At 32.9% G+C, this 18,822-nt stretch overlaps 1 protein-coding gene across 18 annotated transcripts in view; it reads right to left on the reverse strand.

Annotated features, from left to right (window-relative positions):
• PTPRK (protein tyrosine phosphatase receptor type K) overlaps nt 1-18,822 on the reverse strand; it is a 583,718-nt gene that overhangs the window by 22,127 nt on the left and 542,769 nt on the right. For 4 of the 18 annotated variants that reach the window (XM_067010720.1, XM_067010719.1, XM_067010724.1 and 1 more), the window contains 10 exons: nt 18,575-18,604; nt 13,443-13,603; nt 11,632-11,667; nt 9,699-9,710; nt 7,196-7,380; nt 5,397-5,484; nt 4,228-4,304; nt 4,015-4,032; nt 1,449-1,485; nt 43-140 (listed from right to left, as the gene is read on the reverse strand). In XM_067010720.1, the coding sequence (XP_066866821.1) occupies nt 43-140; nt 1,449-1,485; nt 4,015-4,032; nt 4,228-4,304; nt 5,397-5,484; nt 7,196-7,380; nt 9,699-9,710; nt 11,632-11,667; nt 13,443-13,603; nt 18,575-18,604 (742 nt within the window). Of the gene's footprint in view, nt 1-42; nt 141-1,448; nt 1,486-4,014; nt 4,033-4,227; nt 4,305-5,396; nt 5,485-7,195; nt 7,381-8,718; nt 8,825-9,698; nt 9,711-11,631; nt 11,668-13,442; nt 13,604-18,574; nt 18,605-18,822 lie in introns of those variants that run through there. The other 14 variants (XM_067010722.1, XM_067010732.1, XM_067010728.1 and 11 more) reach the window with 9 other exon arrangements.

Genomic DNA, 18,822 nt, shown 5'->3' on the forward strand with positions numbered 1-18,822 from the left:
CAGTCATATTTTGTGACACACAGATTTTTTTGTGCCTCTTACCCGGCCAACTTCAACTAAATTTGTGACCATCACAATGCAGGCAGACTGCTCTTGCCAGATCATTCTCCAGAAATCATATACTGTTTCATGAACTGGGCCTATAAAAAATTAATTTGAATATTATGTTATCAGAGAAATTTTGTAGTTATTAAGAAGTTTAGATAAGATAAAAAGCAATATAAACTAAATGACCCAAAGAAGAAAAATTAAAGGTCTAACACAAAACGTCACTGAAAGTACTTAAATTCAGTTCATATCTAAATTCACACTAAAGGCAAAAACATACGCATGTACAAGTTTGTTTGTTTCAGTTTGCCTTCTATGTTTTCAAATTCAGAAGAAGAAATCACTAGTTTTTAGGGTACTTATATCTGTCTCTAAGTTACTTTAATGCATCTTCATGTACATGTTAAAATAGGAAGTCTTACACCACCATCAACCAAACAGCACATATTACCAATTAAATATACACACATCATTTATAAACAGTGCATGTTTAGGTGTTAATGAAGAACTATCATACATATAAGGACACATTCTAATCTTACAGTATCATCTCTGAACTGCAAAAGCAGCTACTGGGCTCTACTCTACCCTATACCATGAAACCAGAATATTATTCACCATAGATGATCTTTCTAACTTTAAAGAGTTTATAATTAAACTCAATTACACCAAAGATATGTGAAAAACACTTAGAAAATGACCTCTGTCAAAAGAGCAAATTAACTTTTGTTTTACTTTCCTCTTTTATAAAATAAGATGTGCAGGTTTCTCTTCTGATGGTCAGCGGTCAGTTTGGGGAGATAACTAGAGTAGTTTTGGTGTTATTGTTAGTATACTTTTACTTCCCAGTGTGCCACTATAACAAGATTTCTTTACTGTCTTCCTATTTTCCACGAAGAATGAACTCGACTAAGTTCCCTTTAGCCCTTTGTTTTGTCTTAGTCTTGACTTTAAAAAAACTGTTGCAAGACAGTCCAGTATTTCATTATAGCAGTATTGGTCTTGGGTACTATTACACGCCAGGCCAACAGACTCTGTTGCAAGAAAACAGGCACCTTACACAAGATGAGATCTAACTTGCTTTCATCAAAAAATAAGTAATTTCTCTGCCCATCCCTGTTGACTAGTGCTCTGGGACATCAGGATACTAAGAACCAAATCTCAAAACTACCAGCAGCTTCTCTTTTACTTTTAATTAAAAAAATAAATCAAGGTTTAATTTATATACATTTTAAACAGATAAAACAAATTGTATCATACAATGAATAAAAAGCAGTGTTAATCAGAAAAGCTGATCTTTATTTTTTCAGTCAATTCAGATAAAATTACAAAAAAAAAATCACATGGATGATTTAAGCAAGTTTGGTTACTCTATTATATTTAAAAAGGCAAAATTTTACCTTGAGTTGCAATGTAGTGGCTTGGTCTCTGGTAGCCCTAAAATAGGAGAACAAATTGGTCATCATTTTATATCAGCGTCAGAAATAAATGAATGAAGGCATAAAAAGATGAAGACAACCACCTGTTAAGATTAAGTTACAGTAAAAAGTCCAGAAATGAGTAGTGAACTCATAGTTCACTTCTCAAACCTAGGTTATCTGAAAGGTAAAAATAAAGCAAAAATTAAATATTTTAAGGGCTCTGATTAAAATATATATTACATAATTGAGTTTTGTTTGCTAGGAAATAACTTCATAGATTTTGTTTGGTTTCACTAAGATGTTTATGCCTTCATGTTAATCTTTAGTCATTCATTCCTGGCAAAATTGTGTTCAAAAATATTCTTATTTTATCATCCAAAAGTACAACACACTGCATTACAAATAGACAACGACATATTAGAACCATAAAAAATAACAGAACATTCCAATGTTAGAGCTGGACAATGCATGTGTGTATCAAGTCAAAGTCCTGCTGAGATTTTTTAGAGAATATTTCTGTTCTATAATATGTTCAGGAATCTGCCAAAACTATTTTGTGTGTGCTGATAATATTAATTTACACACACATAATTATGGGTACACACATATATAGGGAAAGAAATCTTTTTAAAAATGCATCTTATCCTGAACAAAAGGTTTAGTATTTTTTTCTTTCTTTTTTTAGTGTGCCTTGAGTTCTATGTGGTTAAGCACTTAATATTGTTTCAATAAAGAAATTATTCCAGATAAGGGATAAGTTGTTAGCTGCTTTCAACTGGTTTGAATTCCAAAAGACCATGAAGAGCAAAAATGTTAATAGTATAATAAGGTTAAGCTTTGACTTTGTTGTGTCTTGAGCAAAGGGCTTTAGTGAAAGCCTGAAGTTAGCAGACCATCTGGTCCTAACCAAAATATCCATAAGACATTTGGTCCATGTCAAGGTTCTTGATATTTACAGGATCCCTTGGTTGTGTCCAAAATGTCCATAAGACACTTAGTCTATGCTGAAAGGTCCTTAAAATTTGGTTCTATCTAAAATGTGCATGAGCTTACTCCATGCCAAATGGTTTTGGATGGCACCAAATATCAAGGACTTTTGGCATGGACCAAATGTCTCCATGGACATTTTGCACAGGACAAAATATCAAGGACCTTTTGGCATGGACCAAATGTCTTATGGATGTTTTGGATAGGACCAAATGTCCTGCCAGGGTCTTGAGAAAACCAAGGTTAAACTAAATAGGTAAGAACAAGTACAAATTTGTCAGAGAACTGCTGATATTTTTATTCTAGAGAGTAGACTGTTAAGTTTAGTTTTCCATGTTGAGATGTCTGATAAATTTGAAATATTGAATGAGAGTAACATGATGACCAGAAATTTAACCAATATACTCAGAGACTATACTTAATAAAATTCATTAATTCAAATATATAAATAATGACAATTCACAAAATAACAGTAAAACATGAGCTTAATAAATGTGATAAAAATTATTTCCTATTTATAGAAATTAGAAAAAGTTGGGTCCTCATTTTCATATCTTTTATATATCTAAAAATGTATCATATATGCTGCAATACTTGATATTTCTACCTTTTGTCTTACAATTAATGCATATTTAGAATTAATTAATTTCAGCACACCGAGGTTTGGATTATTATTTTTTAAATAACTTAAGTTTAATGAGTGCTTAATATGTGCTAGGCATTGTGCTAAATGCTCAACATGAATTACTTCATTTAATTCTCACAACAAAATGATGAGGTTAGTGGTATTGTTATTACCCCCACTGTAAAGATGAGGAAACTGAGGCACAGAGAGATGAATCAACATTCTCACAATTTCCAGGGTGATTTTGAGCCAGGAAGTATGAACAGAGCCTGTCCTTCTTATATGTAATGTAATGTATTGCCTCCTTAATATTTTATTTTATTTGATAATTACTTTCCATTAAATAAAGAATTTACATGTAGATATGTTTGTAAGCAAAACTGAACAGCAGAATGTATGATCAAAACAAACTTTCATTTGTATGATTCAATATATATGTGTGATATGTGTATTTTACAAATTCAATTTAGTAATTATTTTGCCTAAGTAATTTCAATACTTTACAAACCAATACCACACACCACAAAATAGTCTCCCTACCCATTTTTAACATGAGAAGTCAAATGTAAAAAAGTAAAATTTCAGAAACACTAATACACATCATACTATCCAGCTTCTCACATATGTTTGGGGAAGGGTAAGGAATAAAAACCAGAAACAGAAACCATGAACAAATAAAACTCGAGTACATAATAAATTGTCAAAAGCTAAAAATGGTCCTGTTTTTCTAAACATAGAAAAGGGACAGAGGTAAAATAGATCTTTACACATGTAAAGGAGTTACAAAAAAATGAACATAGGTATACCATATGAGGCTAATTAGGGGAAGCATGCAGAGATAACTAGTAGTAAGCATTAGTAGTAACTGTAATTGAGTAGTTAACATTAAATATTTATAATAGGGTGCTGTTATTTACATATAGTGGTACTTACATCCCTGTACAGCCAAATCTACAGCCCAAACCAAAGTCAGGTGTGAAAGAAAGCACAACAATGTCAGTAAGTACTAGGACGTAGAACAAGGAAAAGTGTACAGTTTGTTCTTTATTTTAAAAAGCTAGCAATCACTTTATAGGTAATAACAAGCAAAAAGAATTACATATAGAAGCCAACAAATTGGGCATACTGAAGGATAAAAATACTTACATCTATATAGTTGGCATTAATGTAATCTGAAGAAGGATCATCCTCAACAGGTTGCAAAATTACTCTGGAGTGATCATCTAAATTTTTTAAAGGATAAAATAAAAGCTATTAAATTTTCCCCCTGTTCTGAGACAATGACCCTAGTAGAGACTTAAAATAATTCAGTGGTTAACAACTGATTATCCATAATATACTTTCAAAATTTCCTTGGATGCCAGTCATTTGAAGAAATGCAAGAACTTTAATGAGCTCATTACTTATTACAATGATAATATTCTGTTAATAAAGCTTCAATGACTAGCATCTTTATAGTCAGGAAGCTTTTACGGGACATGATAATGTCTGATAAATTATCATTTGAGTATTTTTCTAAAGAACTGAACTTGCCTTAACTCCTAATTTTGCTTGTTAGGCATGATTCTATATGGGCGGGATCTTTTCTCCCCGTGCTTTACAGCAAATGAGCCACAGAACTAGGGAGTGAATTTCGAACCCCTGCTCTCAACTTCTTATTTTGTGAGAGTCAAGGTTAAATTCTGATGTAATCAAAAGACAGTGTAAAATAATTTAAATTGAGAATAAAGTGGTCTAAGTAAATCAGCAGTTAGTTACAAGCTAAACTATCTGTTACTTTTCTTATTGCCCCTTTGGTTTCATATGATTATCAATTTATTTATCTCATGAATACATTGTAAAGACTTCATCAGGAGGAAGTGCCTTATGATAAGTAACATGGAACACCTGGGGTTCAGGCACTGGCTCCAAGAAAGGAAATATGGTATATGGAAAGAATAACACTCCCACCTTGAATATGTTTGGTGGAAGAGTTATAGCAATTTATCACTGAAAAAATCCTTCGTATTTGTTATTCTAATATTTTCAGCTGTTAATGACACCCCCATATATTTATGTGTAAACATAAAATCAAGTGGCACGTTATCTCCACAGGGTGAAGAGTCTGAGTCAATTAATTAATGAGGATGATGACAATTTCTGAATCCCTGCCAATAGCCAATGCTGTTTTAATATTAAATAGATTATTTTATGAACAGATGTGTCACCCTCTGGGATTTTTTTAAAGTTTAAAACCATATAAGGAGAAATTGCAAATTACTCTTTATTTTCTACACACAGTATTTACATTCACCAAGAATTGTAAGAGAACTTACATGCTATAATGTTTCCATATCGGTTTTTTGCTCTATTTTGATCTTTTTTAGCTACATCCCAAGATGCTGACTGTCCTTCAAAGAAGCTCTAGAAAAAAAAAAAAAAAAAAAAATTAACAAGCACACTGAATTTAATTCCTTTTCTTGAATCAGGTCTGTCTGTTCTGAAGACCAAAATAGTAAAAGCCATCTTCTCTGGGAGGAAGGGAGTACTACAGCAGTAAACAAGTTCAATTTTCAGACCTCAAAGCTTGTTTGTTGGACTCCTACTTGTTCATCTTGGATTGGACTGAGTTCAAATTAAGGACAAGAAACAACTTTAGGGAGAAAAAAGGACCTTGAAAGTATTTCAAATTTAAGATCACTATAACTTTGTGAGATGGAACTAGAGGAAGCATCAAAAACTTCAAAACTACTTTTAATGAGCATCTTTCAAAAGTATGCTTCCTTTAGCATTTCTAACAGGAAAAAGAAAACCTGTTTTCTCCCATAATTATTCATTAAATCGTGTGCAATACACCACATTTCAGTTTCTTTGAAGATTGTGGAAAAGACTGAGTCTCTACAAGAGACCATATGGAAATTTAAAAGAGCCACTATCTCCAAGAGTCTTGGAACAGATGAAATTGTTGATTGGTTTAATTACCATATGCAGCAATTTAAAATATGGGAATAGATTTCTTTTTGCAGAAAAACTTAAACTTTGCTCAACACAGGAAACTGGGTCTTCAAAGAGTCGTCTTTGAAGCCAGGTACACAGGAATATACATGTAATGAACAAAAACAAAACAAAACAAAACAAAAAACCCCAGCTCTGGCAGAATATTGTAATTCCTTGCACTATTTTGTTACCACAGCAGAGTGTTTCCTGCATGTATCTAAAACCAACATTCAAAATTCAAAAATAATTTTACTCACTCCCAAACTAAGGTATATAACAAGTAATCTTAAATAAAAGTTAGTGTTTAGAAGATTCCTTACAAAGTTAGATGTATTTTAGGTGGTCTTTCAAAGTAAAGTACTGTTTGTTCTCTTTTACTTTACATATGTGTGTATAGTGGTGGAGGAACTTTCTTCTACACCCCAGACTGATATTTCTCAGTAATTGAAAAGTGTCAGAGGAACTGTTTCTTTTTTGCTATACTATGTTTATTGGGATGTTTAGTTTAAATCACTTCCTTTGTAGTATAATCTTGGTATTTTGGTTTGAGTAGCAAAGGGCAATAAGGGTGAAAGAAAAATTTCCCATGTCCTTTTTTGGGCTTCTTTTTGTTGTCTGGGTTTTCCGTGCTCTGTTTTTCTTCTCAGCCCCCGCTCAACCTATAATCCTCAAAACAAAACTCATAGTGACAAGTAGTACATTTAGGGCACAAAGCTAGATCTCATTTCTCAACAGAGGGTCAACAAGCAAAGACGCAGAAAAGCATCCACTGCTTAGGTCTTTCAAATAGCAGAACCTGCAATGATACAATGGGACTCAAGGTATCTTGCTATGGATTTTTGAGTGGGGGAAATATAAAGTCTAACAAAGTGGTTTTTAAATAACAGTCAAATAAATTATGGGATCCAATATTTTTTTATTTCTTAAAATGAATTTTGACCCAGATATATCCCCAGGAAGTACCCTTTTCTTTCAATCCATCTACCCCCCTCTTCTCATATGTACATTTGATTGTACATTTACAGAGAAAGGATTAGACAGTCTACAGAGTATTCCACTGCTTGCTATGTTAAAGCTGTTAAATGGCGCTGGGTATCATGGTTAGAAATGAAATTCAATATAGTATTGAAACTTTCACCTCATATTCCTCTTTGAACCCGTAGCTGTCTGATGTCTTCATGAGATTAATGTGCTGCAGTAAGTCGGCTACCCTGATGGCTGGGTGCAGCTGTCCCGTCTGGTAAGGGGATTCTGTCCCCTCACACAGGTAGCGAGGTACATCTAGAAGACGACTGGATTCTGCTGTAGCACTGTGGTTCTCATCTGCCATTTTTCAGATTCCAGAAGATTAAAAAAAAGACAAAGTTACCTTGTTTAATATATATCTATGCAAATAAGATTTTAAGATCTTATGATCTTTCTGATAATAGGAGGAAGGGAAAGAAATATAGTATAGACCTAGGGCAGCACCCCTAATAAAGACAAAGCCTTTTACTTCAGCTCAAGGTAGGAGGTCAGGGTATATTATGTGTATATCAGTAAGACAATACATGCTCTGAGATGTAGAGAGAGACACCTGATACACTTTTGAAAACTATAAGTGGGAGATTTTGCTGAGTTCTGACTTTTTCTTGTACCCGCAGTCAGAGCAGTATAGAGTGGGACCAGAAGATCAAGTTGCCAATTGGAGAGTGTTTTCATTGTTGATTAAATTGAACAAATTCTTTCCCACCCGTATCCCAACCTCCCTCTAGGCAAACCATCCCCACAGGGCTGCTCTTCTTGCCCTGTGGCCGTACTATGCCCTTCCACCTCTGGCTTTTTACCATGATACATTCCCAGACTGGGAAACATAAACATTCTACAGAATCAGTCCCTGGGCCCACTACGTCTGCTAGTCAGGTTACATGTGCATTTATACTTCATCTCCATTCCCTTGGTTTATTATTATTGTTGTGTTTTTATTGCTGATACATTTTGACTTTTCTGGCTACTGTATAAAAGAAATGGGGGTATGTCTCTGGGGCAAGATATTTAGGTACTTCCTCTGGAATTCTTCCTCAGCCCGTGGAGGCTGAGCTACAAAGCACCTGCTTTGTGTTCCCATGGCCTCCTGTTCTCCTACATTCATTTCACTTACAATGTATTTTAATCATTTACTTACTGATCTATTTTCCTCACTAAACTCTCAATACTTAGCATGTAGAGACAAGAGTCATATTTTGCTCTTTATTCTTAGTGCCTGGTGCAAAGCAGTCACTCAATACATCTTTCAATGACTCAGTTAGTTAAAAATCCATTAAATCCCTCACGACCCACATTTAAGTATAGGCCCCATCTCTACTGTGTTGTTAGCTTAAAATGAAAAGAAACTCTTAAGTCTCTGTCATAAGAAGGAAGAAAAGAACAAGAACATTTTACCTCTGAAAAATAAATATTATTTTAATGACCACAGTACTAATCATTACAATGAGAAGAAGCATGCTTATAGCTATCACATTTAAACTTACCATGTTAAAAAAAAACATAAATGTTTTAAGGGGTGTTACTTTAGAAAACATTACACTGCCATACTCATTAACAGAGGAGAAAATACACTCTTAGGGGAACTTTTGTTTTAATGATAATGCATACTGTAGAGAACGATATTTAGTTAACAGTTAAACATATTTCAAGTGCTGGTACATTTGCCTGTTCTATCACCAACTCTACAAATAGGATATGGCAAAAAATGAATTGTTGTCCCCATGATAAACATTTTTTCTTCCTGGAGAAGGAAAAAAAAAAAAAAAGAACCCCACAATCAGATTTGTATGCTTCTATAATTTAGCTTGATTGCATTTACTTTACTTTCTCTTATTAGGATGAATGCATTTTTTCTTTTTGAATTTACTTCTAAAACTCTACATTGAACTAAAAAAACAAAAAAACCCCAAAACTCTGCTGGATTCTGTTGTGACCTAAAAACACCCAAATGAATTAATGCTCTTTACTCTGGTTTCTCACCCCGCTACACACAAACATTTGCTAGCAAACATGATTTATGAGAGTTTCCTGTTTTTTCTATGAGACAACACTCAATTGATCTATCTTTGCTAAAATATTGTAATCAATACACTGACATAAAGAATATATACATCTCCCCAGTAAAATTAAATTCAGAAGCCACCGATTTGGGCACTACCACAGAATATAAAGCTTAGGATGAGAAGTAAAGAGAATAATGTCAGGGAGGCAAAACGCAATGACCCAAGATGGAATAAGGTAGTCAGTGCTCTGTGAAGCAGGCCCAGAGCGCATGTTGCACCTGCTGGAGCAGTGGAATGTTTACATTTGTAAAAGGCTCAGTAAGAAACACAGAATTTACCCATATTCCAAATCTTACATGATTATCAATATGAAGTAGACAATGCCTTTTGTTTTGCATTAAGCTTTAATACAGTAGTACAATGAGCAGTATTTTTTAAAATAATCACACATGAATTATTAATCTCTATACATTTCTACCTCATTAAATTACCTAATAATGTGACTAGAAGTAAGAGTACATGTACTAATCATTATCCTATGACACATTTAAGAATAACTTCAAATATTTCCTTGATGGAAAGGTTTCCTAGAGTTCTTTGTAATACACTTACCAGTTATAGGGACTTTAACCCAATGAAGCAGTAGAACACAAAAAACAAAAATATGAATCAATACAAAAATTTCTAACTTCTTTTTAAATCAGTAAGCAGATATTAATATCAAGCAATATTTGAAGTGACTTCAAAAATTGCTTTATAAATACAAAATCAACTGGATGCAAAACAACTGTAAACACGGTGATTCCAAGAATGATGAAAAAATGCAACAAATCATTTCTAAATCTGGTATGATTAATGAGCTTTTTAGCTTTTACGAAGAAATATGAAAAAAAAATCAGTTTGACTTTCAAAGTGAAATAAAATGCACAATGACTGTTTAAATGAACAGATTTTATAACTCTATTGCGTTAACTCTAGTCTTCCTTAAACAAAAATATCCTCTTTCTTGGGGAAAATTATGACAATAATCTTTTAAACTTTATACATTATATCCTTTTCTCTTTACTAAGCTCTGAGGAAAAGGCATGGTAAGAAATATTATATTATTTTACAGATGGAAAGACAAAGGTATTTTCATGAGTTCATACTGTGAGTCCACAAGAGGACTGAGACTTAGACCCAATTCTACATGTCCTTGAATATTACTGTAATGAAATTTTAACAGTGAGGTAACTATCTTTTTCTTGAGTTTTTAATAACTTAATTGAATTTAACTTATTAGTTTGATGCTGACAGCATTCTACAGTGCTCAACAGAAGATGACATTTTCAGAGGCATTTGATGCCTCCCAAAGATCATGATTCCTGGCTCCTTACTACATGATCAGACCATCCCTTGGGGCAAATTCCCCAGCTCACTTCCCTGCCATTACTGGTGTGGACATCAAAGGGAGAGTGCAATCAGAGACAGATTCTTTTAGAATATATCTTTATATTATAAAATTATAATTTTTAATAATTATTTTGGTGAAAAAGAGGTATATTTTGCTTAACTGAATTAGTTGTATTGTTCCAACATATTTTAAAAATATAATTAAACATTGAATACATGGATAATAAAAACATGCATAAACTAATGTTTTATGTTCAAAGAAATTTAAATATAAAACATGAGAACTGGGAACTTTTAAGATACATTTATCTGGCAATTTCTACATTTCTCTGGTTAAATCTTAAATATTAGAAGCAGGGGGGTCAAATTGATAAGACAACTTGCGAACATACGAGCAAGCTGGTCATGAATCATTGGTGTATAATTAGTCAAGGAATAGAGTACAAATTGAAATGAAACTCATTCTATTCTTAAATATACAGTTGGATTAAACATTATTTTAATTTTAGAACTGAAAAGGTCTTATTCATCACTAGCAGTATCAGTTGTCTTAGATGTTATATAGTGGTAAATCTTGGCTTATTCTAAATTTTTTGAAAGATAATACTTATGTAAGATGCACATAGAATGCAAAACTCCATATCAATATTGTAGCAACTTTACTTGCATTTATAAATTCTTAACAAAGACAAAGCAAATTCACATATTCCTAATGTTTACTTGGAAATGTGTTCTTTAGTTGCTATAAAATTAGGAGGATTTAGAAAATCCCTTTAAATCAGGTAGATTTTTATATATAAACTAATTATCCAGGTAGCACTGGCCCCTGAAATGTGTGCATTTGGGTTCATTCTACTTACTTGAATATATAAACATTAGTTATATATTGGGGGCCCTTGTACTTTCACTCCAAATCTAACAGAACCAAGAATGAAAGAATATGTTGTTTTAAAAAAAGCATACCTTACTAATTTGGAAAGGCACTAGATCTAATTGTGTTGACCACAGCTGCTCTCTTTGATAAAACCAGGACTATATTTTCGAAATCAAACTGCTTCCTGTGCTGTAAATAATTACTGCGTGGACAAAGCTATAACCCATGCAAGTAGGGGTGATCCATGCAAAAAATGATGACAAAGAATTAGGGCCTCACCTAACACAGCAGTCGGCACAAGTGGATCATTGGGCACTGTAGGAAAACAAAGCTCATGAAGGAACATATTGCCCTAAAGTTGTATTTTATGCTCTTTTTTTTCCTTTAAAATAAATTTATCATTTCTTAAGAGATATAACTATTAAACTTTGATTACTATAACCTGCAAAGGTAAAATTCTCTTTTTCAAAGCTTGGCTTATCTCAAAATACCAGGAAAGGTGCATCTATAATTATATTTCAGTAGTCAGTTCAATTTTAAAAGCCAAGAAGATTCAGCATGACATTATAAAGATTATAAAATTAGGGGGGAAAAACATGTATTTTAGATTTATCAAGTGTGAGGTACTTAGAGAAGTAATTATCTTATATTCATTCCAAATAAATTTTTTTAGTTAACTTTGGGAAATAGATTTAATCCTTTCTCCAAGTTCATAAGTGTATATTTATAGTTATACTGCTAAATTCAAGCCTCCTAATAAGGTACACAGTCAGTAGATAGAAAAGCTTTGGAAACAAAAATCCTTTCAAATCCTTAACTGATTAATTTTTAAATCAAGTGGTTAGAGAGATGATACATCTATATTTTTAACAAAACTTACTTTCAACAATTATAAGATTTTCTCTATCATTTATCTTATAGTGAAATGAAAATAAAATAGATCAGAAAAGCTTTATCGTTATTAAAACTAAATCCAAAATGACTCATAACAACATTTCTAACTAATAATTTGGTGTAGATATATATAAGGGAAAATGATGGCCAATAATTACTAAAAGTTTTCACCAAGCTGAACATTTCAGAAAAAAATCCCTTTCTGAAAAGCTATAAATGCATACAACCTACAAATACTTTATTTTCTCAATCTTACCATTCCATATGTTTATAATCTGTATCGAAAATAATACTTCTATTGTTTACTTCTTTCCTTATACATGTGTTTCCCAAACTGAGGTAAACATACCTCTGGGATCTGTGACAAAATGCCTCTGTGTACACAAGGCCAAGGATAAACAAAATTTGCCTTCTTCAAGTACCAATTTTACTTGGGGATTTGAAGAGATAGTCAGGTAATTTAACTTAAAGTAACAAAATAAAGACAGTGCTATAAAACAAGATATAAAAATCATAGAAAATTTGAAGATAATAATATTGATTGTGAAGCAGTAAACTACTTCAGAGGGAATATTTTAAAAGACAGTATTTTAAAAGATCTGCCTTCATAGATCAACATGAGGAATTCTTAACATGGATGGATGAATGGATGGATTTCACCATTCCCTGCCAATCCCTCAATTCAAGTAAACTTTTGGACTTCACACCAGATACTTAAGAGTATGTAGATTCCTCTTTCCCCTGGTTAACTTTTTATTACTGAAATTCTCCAGGAGTCTATAGAATAATTAAATAGAATAACTTTCCCATGCCAATAACTCCCAGAAAGGATTATGATATTTCTTTTCTCAAAAGGAACTTTATCTTACACAAAGGAAGACTCAAATGGCAAAACAATTATAAATAAATTCTGACATGAACTAATTTTATGTAGGTGATCAAGTATATGGATATATGGATATGTCTTATAGTAATAAAATTCATACAGTTTGAAGTTAAACTAAATCCAATATCAAGACTGAAAATAAGCCTTCTGATAAACTGCATAATATTCTATATCACTTCTTCTCTTTCCAGCTACTTTTCCCATCTCTCTTTCTTATTTCCCCTCACTATTCAAAAGGTAATGTGTTTAATTCAGAGAGACATTAAAGAACTTTAAAAATCTTTGATTAAAATTTTGATGAAGAACTTACATCTTGGACTAAAATTATGTTGGTCCATGAAGGTGATGGACAGAGGGTCTTCTGCATGCAGAGTGCTCTGATCAGCATAACTTCGATCCATAGCATTCACCATGTGTGTCATCTCCTGGCGGGTGTTCCCCAGAGCATCTTTGCGTTTTTTGGCAAGCTTGCTGCCAAGACAAATACCAAAGGGAAACCTTAGAGTGAGGCTTGAAGGAGAGTTGACACCAGCAGTAAATAGTTCAGGGAAGCCCGAGGATAAGAATACAGATTTGGTTTAGAAACTCTAAAAACATGTCATAATTTCAGGAATTAAGTTTGACATCCAAACGATATTTGTTGATTGCTATAAAATTGTTTTGTCATATGGATATTTCAACATTCAAGCTGTCAACCCAAATGTCTCATCACTTCTTGTATTTTATCATCAAAATAAATTATCATAAAGCATGACTATATTTTATTAGAACAGTATGTAAATACTTCCTTAGTAGAGTTGCTCAAGGAAAACTTAAGCTAACGCTAAATTTTAGTTTTCCTCCTGGGTGATTAACACGCTTGAGCAACTTTTAGAAGTTCTTCTGGGGGAATAACATGACTACTTTTTCAAGTTTATTTTACTATAGTCATCCAACTAAAATAGATAAAGAAATCCCATTCTTCACTCTTTGTTCTATTGTTCAGTAAAAATGCAACATGTAGAATTAACATATGTAGCAATATATTTATAACATTAATCCAAACCTAACCTAGAAACTTGTAGAATCAACCGCAGCTAGATATAATGCAAATACTCAGGAATATATGGGAAAATTATATACTTTATAAGAAAAGTACTTTAAGAAAAGTTTGGAAAATGCTATGCAGAGGTATTATGCAAATGATCATAATACTGAATGACAAACACGGTCAAATCCTAAAAATGTGTTTCAGAACCCCATGGCAGAGTACCACCTACAGAATGGCCTTAAGACTGCAGCAAGGCAAATGACACAGGGGATTTGGAAATTAGCAGAGTTAGACTTTTGAGCTACTCAAACACTGATATCTTTATCTTACATACCAAGGATGTCAAATACATTCTGGTTCTTTGTGAATGTTACACATGAAACATGCAATTAAAAACCTATCAAAGGAGTATAAAACATTTATCTCACATTAATAAGGCACTCACTCTAAAAAGAAATAAAGAAACTCTAAATGCCTGTAGTGGCCAGATTATGTTCCTAAGTTTATGGCAGCAGTTTACGTTGCTTTGGAATTATTTTTTAGTTGTTTTAAGAGTAACATTTCTTCAGCTGGATTATTAGCTAGGATAAATTCTTCTGATTCTCATGAGTATCTGTACTAGAGTAAATATACTACAAATATCTTTTAAAAAAAAGACTAATTTAGTAGTTGTGTTTATGTCCAAAGGCTTTTCCTTTAGAAAATTAATCTGATGATTTGAGAGCTACTCATGTGTAGGATATTTTTCTTTGAGAATTACAGTACTTGGCCTCAGGGGTACATACCCAACAATACCCAATATATTGACATAGCAGATCTGATACTTAAGTAAGATAGTCATAAACTAGGCTTTAGGGATGGAAATGGCATTAATTTTTTTAGAAATAATAATAATGATAAGGACAGTATTATCAATAAGAAAACAATGACAAAACTGTAACAAGAACTACCACCACCACCATCACTACCACTACACCATCACAACCACTGTCGGCACCACCATCACTACCACTGCACCATCACAACCACTGCCACCACCACCATCGCCACCACTACCCCATCACAACCACTGTCACCACCACCGTCACTTAGTAGCAATATTTGCTCTATTCACTGAAAGGTCTCTTATCTCTTTTTTCTAGTTTAGGGGGCAAAACCCCTGTAAAACACTTACAGGTTTCAAACAGGGAATATAAACAGTGCTGCTGCCAGCAATGAGACACCATATGGAAGGGTGGGGACTGCAGAGAACTGGAGAGCAGTTTAGGAGGCAACTAGCCTAAGTGAATATTGGCATTTGATCCCAGAGTTGAGTTTCTCATTTAAAAATTATTTTTAAAGAGAACACATGACTCTGAATATTTATGTTAAATTTCCTTATTCTTTCAAGCGGTTCTATTTTTTATAAGAGTGTGTACGGCAAATTACACATCAGCAGGTCATATGTTAGTCTATAGGCTTCACTTTCCAAACTTACCTCTAGGACATTTCCAAACTTACCTATAGGATATTAGTTCTTTGACCTACAATGTTTTTTTACCTCTAGTATCTGGTTAACTTCCATTCTGTCTTGCCTCATCAGGAAGACTTCTCTGACTGAACCCAATACAACCTGTCTCAGGTTAGGTAGGTTTCCCTGGTAGGTATTTTTATAGCAACATGTTTTCTCCCTATAATAACACTCATCACATTATTACTGTGAGTATCCTTTTGTTTTCCCCACTATATGTTCCATGAAGGGAAGAACCACCTGTATATCCCTAGCACTTAGAGCAGTGTCTGGCATATAGCAAACACTCAATAAATATTTGGTGAATGGATGAATTAGGTCTGGTATATGCTTGGTACTTGTCATTTGTTAACTCAGTTAATTCTCAGATCAATGAACTGAAAAAGCCATGAGAATTCTAATTGTATAGATGAGCTCACTCAGGCTCAGACAAGTTAAATAACTTGCCCAAGGTTATTAATCTAACAAGCAGTAAAGAATAACCTTGTTCCAAGGCCTAAGCCCTTATACTATATCCACTTACTCACTTTTTAAAAAAATTGCCACATTACCAAGTGTACTGTTATATGAAGCATCCACTGCTCTAGGAGTTCAACATTATTTGTTATAAATTTGAGAATAATATGAATGTAGCACAAATGTTTTGCCATTTTAAAGTTTTAAAAATAATAGTTTAAGAAATAACTTCCAATCTTTGTTTCTTGGATAAGAAGAAAGGATGAATTCATTCCTCAAAAAGTTTGAGAGACTGAAGTGGATAAAAATAAGACAACTTGAAATCTGGATTAAAGATAATGTAAAAAATTTGAAGATGGATAGCTCAAGGCAAATGGAAAAGATGTTTAAATTTTGAGGCTTTACTTTAAAACATATAATTTAAACATATTTTATGATTGAGGAAAAATAAGAAGTAATGAACTCGTCAAATGCATGACAGGTAAAAGTTTTCATGGCACTGAAGGACTTTTCAGATTCACAAACCTTTGTTAATCGACAAATTATGGGTGAATATATAACCTTTGTTAATATCTGCCAACTGTACACTATCACCTTGGTTCTTATACCTTAATCCTCACAACAACCCTGTGAGGTAGGCTTTAATTCAGGTTATTACAAAAGAAATAAAAATCAGCATTAGAGTTAAGTGTTTTGATCAAGAACTGACAGTTTACTATGATGATGCCAATGAATTTTAGTTCAAAGATCACACCTGGTTTTCTTTTGTTTTACTCTATTTCTAGTTCTATTTTAAAAATGTCTAATTCATAGTGGCTTCACTACATCTATTTAAGCAGCTTTTAAAAACATATGTCTGTGGGATTTTTTTCTAATTTTGATTGATAATGCCAGTAACCCTAAGCATTACAATGACAGTATCAAAACCTACTACATAGTCTAGAATATAGAAATGCTACCTATCAACTAAAAAGGCAATCCCATTCTAACATTATAGATAAATGGATGGCTAATGGTAAGCTTATTGATGTTCTCATAATTAAACATTTATTGATTGCTGCATGTTTGATGCTTTGACTCTCTCTGAACAACCAGCATATATAATGTACACTTCAGGACAGTTAAGCAAATCATTTTGCAACTTCTTGAGTTTGACAGATGTGCAAATGACTTTCATTATCAAAGCAGCCAACAGCATAAACTTCTGCAGGTGGATATATGGGTGGGCTATAAAGAGGAAAAGTGCTCCATTATTGTATGAAATGGTACATTTAATTACCTTTGGCTTCATCAAACATGATTTAACAAGGATATTATGATTCATCACAATAACGTAGGAGTACTGCTAGTTTACACCTGCTTATTTTAGCAGATTTTAAGAAGCCAAATGTTTATAATATTTAAAATGTTGGCAGAATGCCATTACAGTCATTGAGACTCTTACCAAAATTTTTAGTAAAGCTAGCTTAAATTTACCTAGTGAAATAAATATTGTGGGATATATGCCCCAAAAGTACTTAATCACCATCCTTAAGTCTCAAAATTTGGTGGATCAAATATTGATCAAGCACTGACCAAGAAAACTTTGTTGTATCATTCCTTTGGATTGGATGAATACCCTGGAATTTAAGGTAATAAACAGAAAATGATTAGTGAAATAGAGTGGACAATACTCGCCATCATCATCCAAAGTAGCATTTCATACCTAAGCATAGGAAGACCTAAAACTTTGGAGGACAAAAGGAGATATGTGACACCTAGGTGTGTTTTGTGTAGGTTGACAGGTTTTCTTTTTCTTTTCTTGGTCTTGGTTTTACATAATCATTGTCCTATTTAAGTCATAATAAACTCAAAATTTCTTCTCTAAAAAGAATTTTTTATTTCTTTGTCACTGCAACATTATGCTTTTAGCAGACCAAAAGGTATTCTGAAGTTATAACCCATCCTGGATTCCTGGAAATGTGGAGAGAGAAGTTATCACAGTAAGACCTGACCTGATTCACATTCTGTGAAGGCATTTTGAATGTTCTTCTATGAATAACATCACTTGGCTCATTTTGTCAAACGTAAGTGTTATGTAAAGATAGGTATTAGTGAATTACAAACCCTATCTCTACTTTACCAGATAGTGAGACATCACATTGATAAGGTACAGGTTTAAGTAAATAAATGATGCTTTAGGCTGTAGACTATGGCTACTTATGGAAAATTGTAAATAAAAATTAAAAGTAGCTGAACATACAGAAATACAATATCCCTTTTAAAAAAGATTAACAAAATAGGTAAACTTTATAGTTTTAGAGTCCAGGAAAACATATTTTTTGAAATGTCACCAAAATTGCAAACACTCTGTTTTTTGGTTTGGGTTTTATTTATTTATTTTTTTGAAAAGGGATACTGCATCTTTAACACATGTAAAGTCATATATCACCCATTTTCTACTTACAGGTAGTAGGAGTAAGAATAGTAGCTCCTCCTGGCAAGCAAATCACAGACAGTGGAAAAAGAGAAGCAATGGTGAATGAAAAGCGTGACTCTGTCACATTCAATAAAGCAGAAAAATGTGCGTTAAAAAATAAAATAAAATAAAATAAAATTCATGTTTTTTTGGTTTGTATTTCAATTTGCTCATGCATTGGTTAGATATCTTTTGCCATGCAATTAAACAGATACGCAATAGAAAATAAAATATAA

The sequence above is a fragment of the Kogia breviceps genome, chromosome 13 (assembly GCF_026419965.1).
Source record: "Kogia breviceps isolate mKogBre1 chromosome 13, mKogBre1 haplotype 1, whole genome shotgun sequence".
NCBI lineage: Eukaryota > Metazoa > Chordata > Mammalia > Artiodactyla > Physeteridae > Kogia > Kogia breviceps.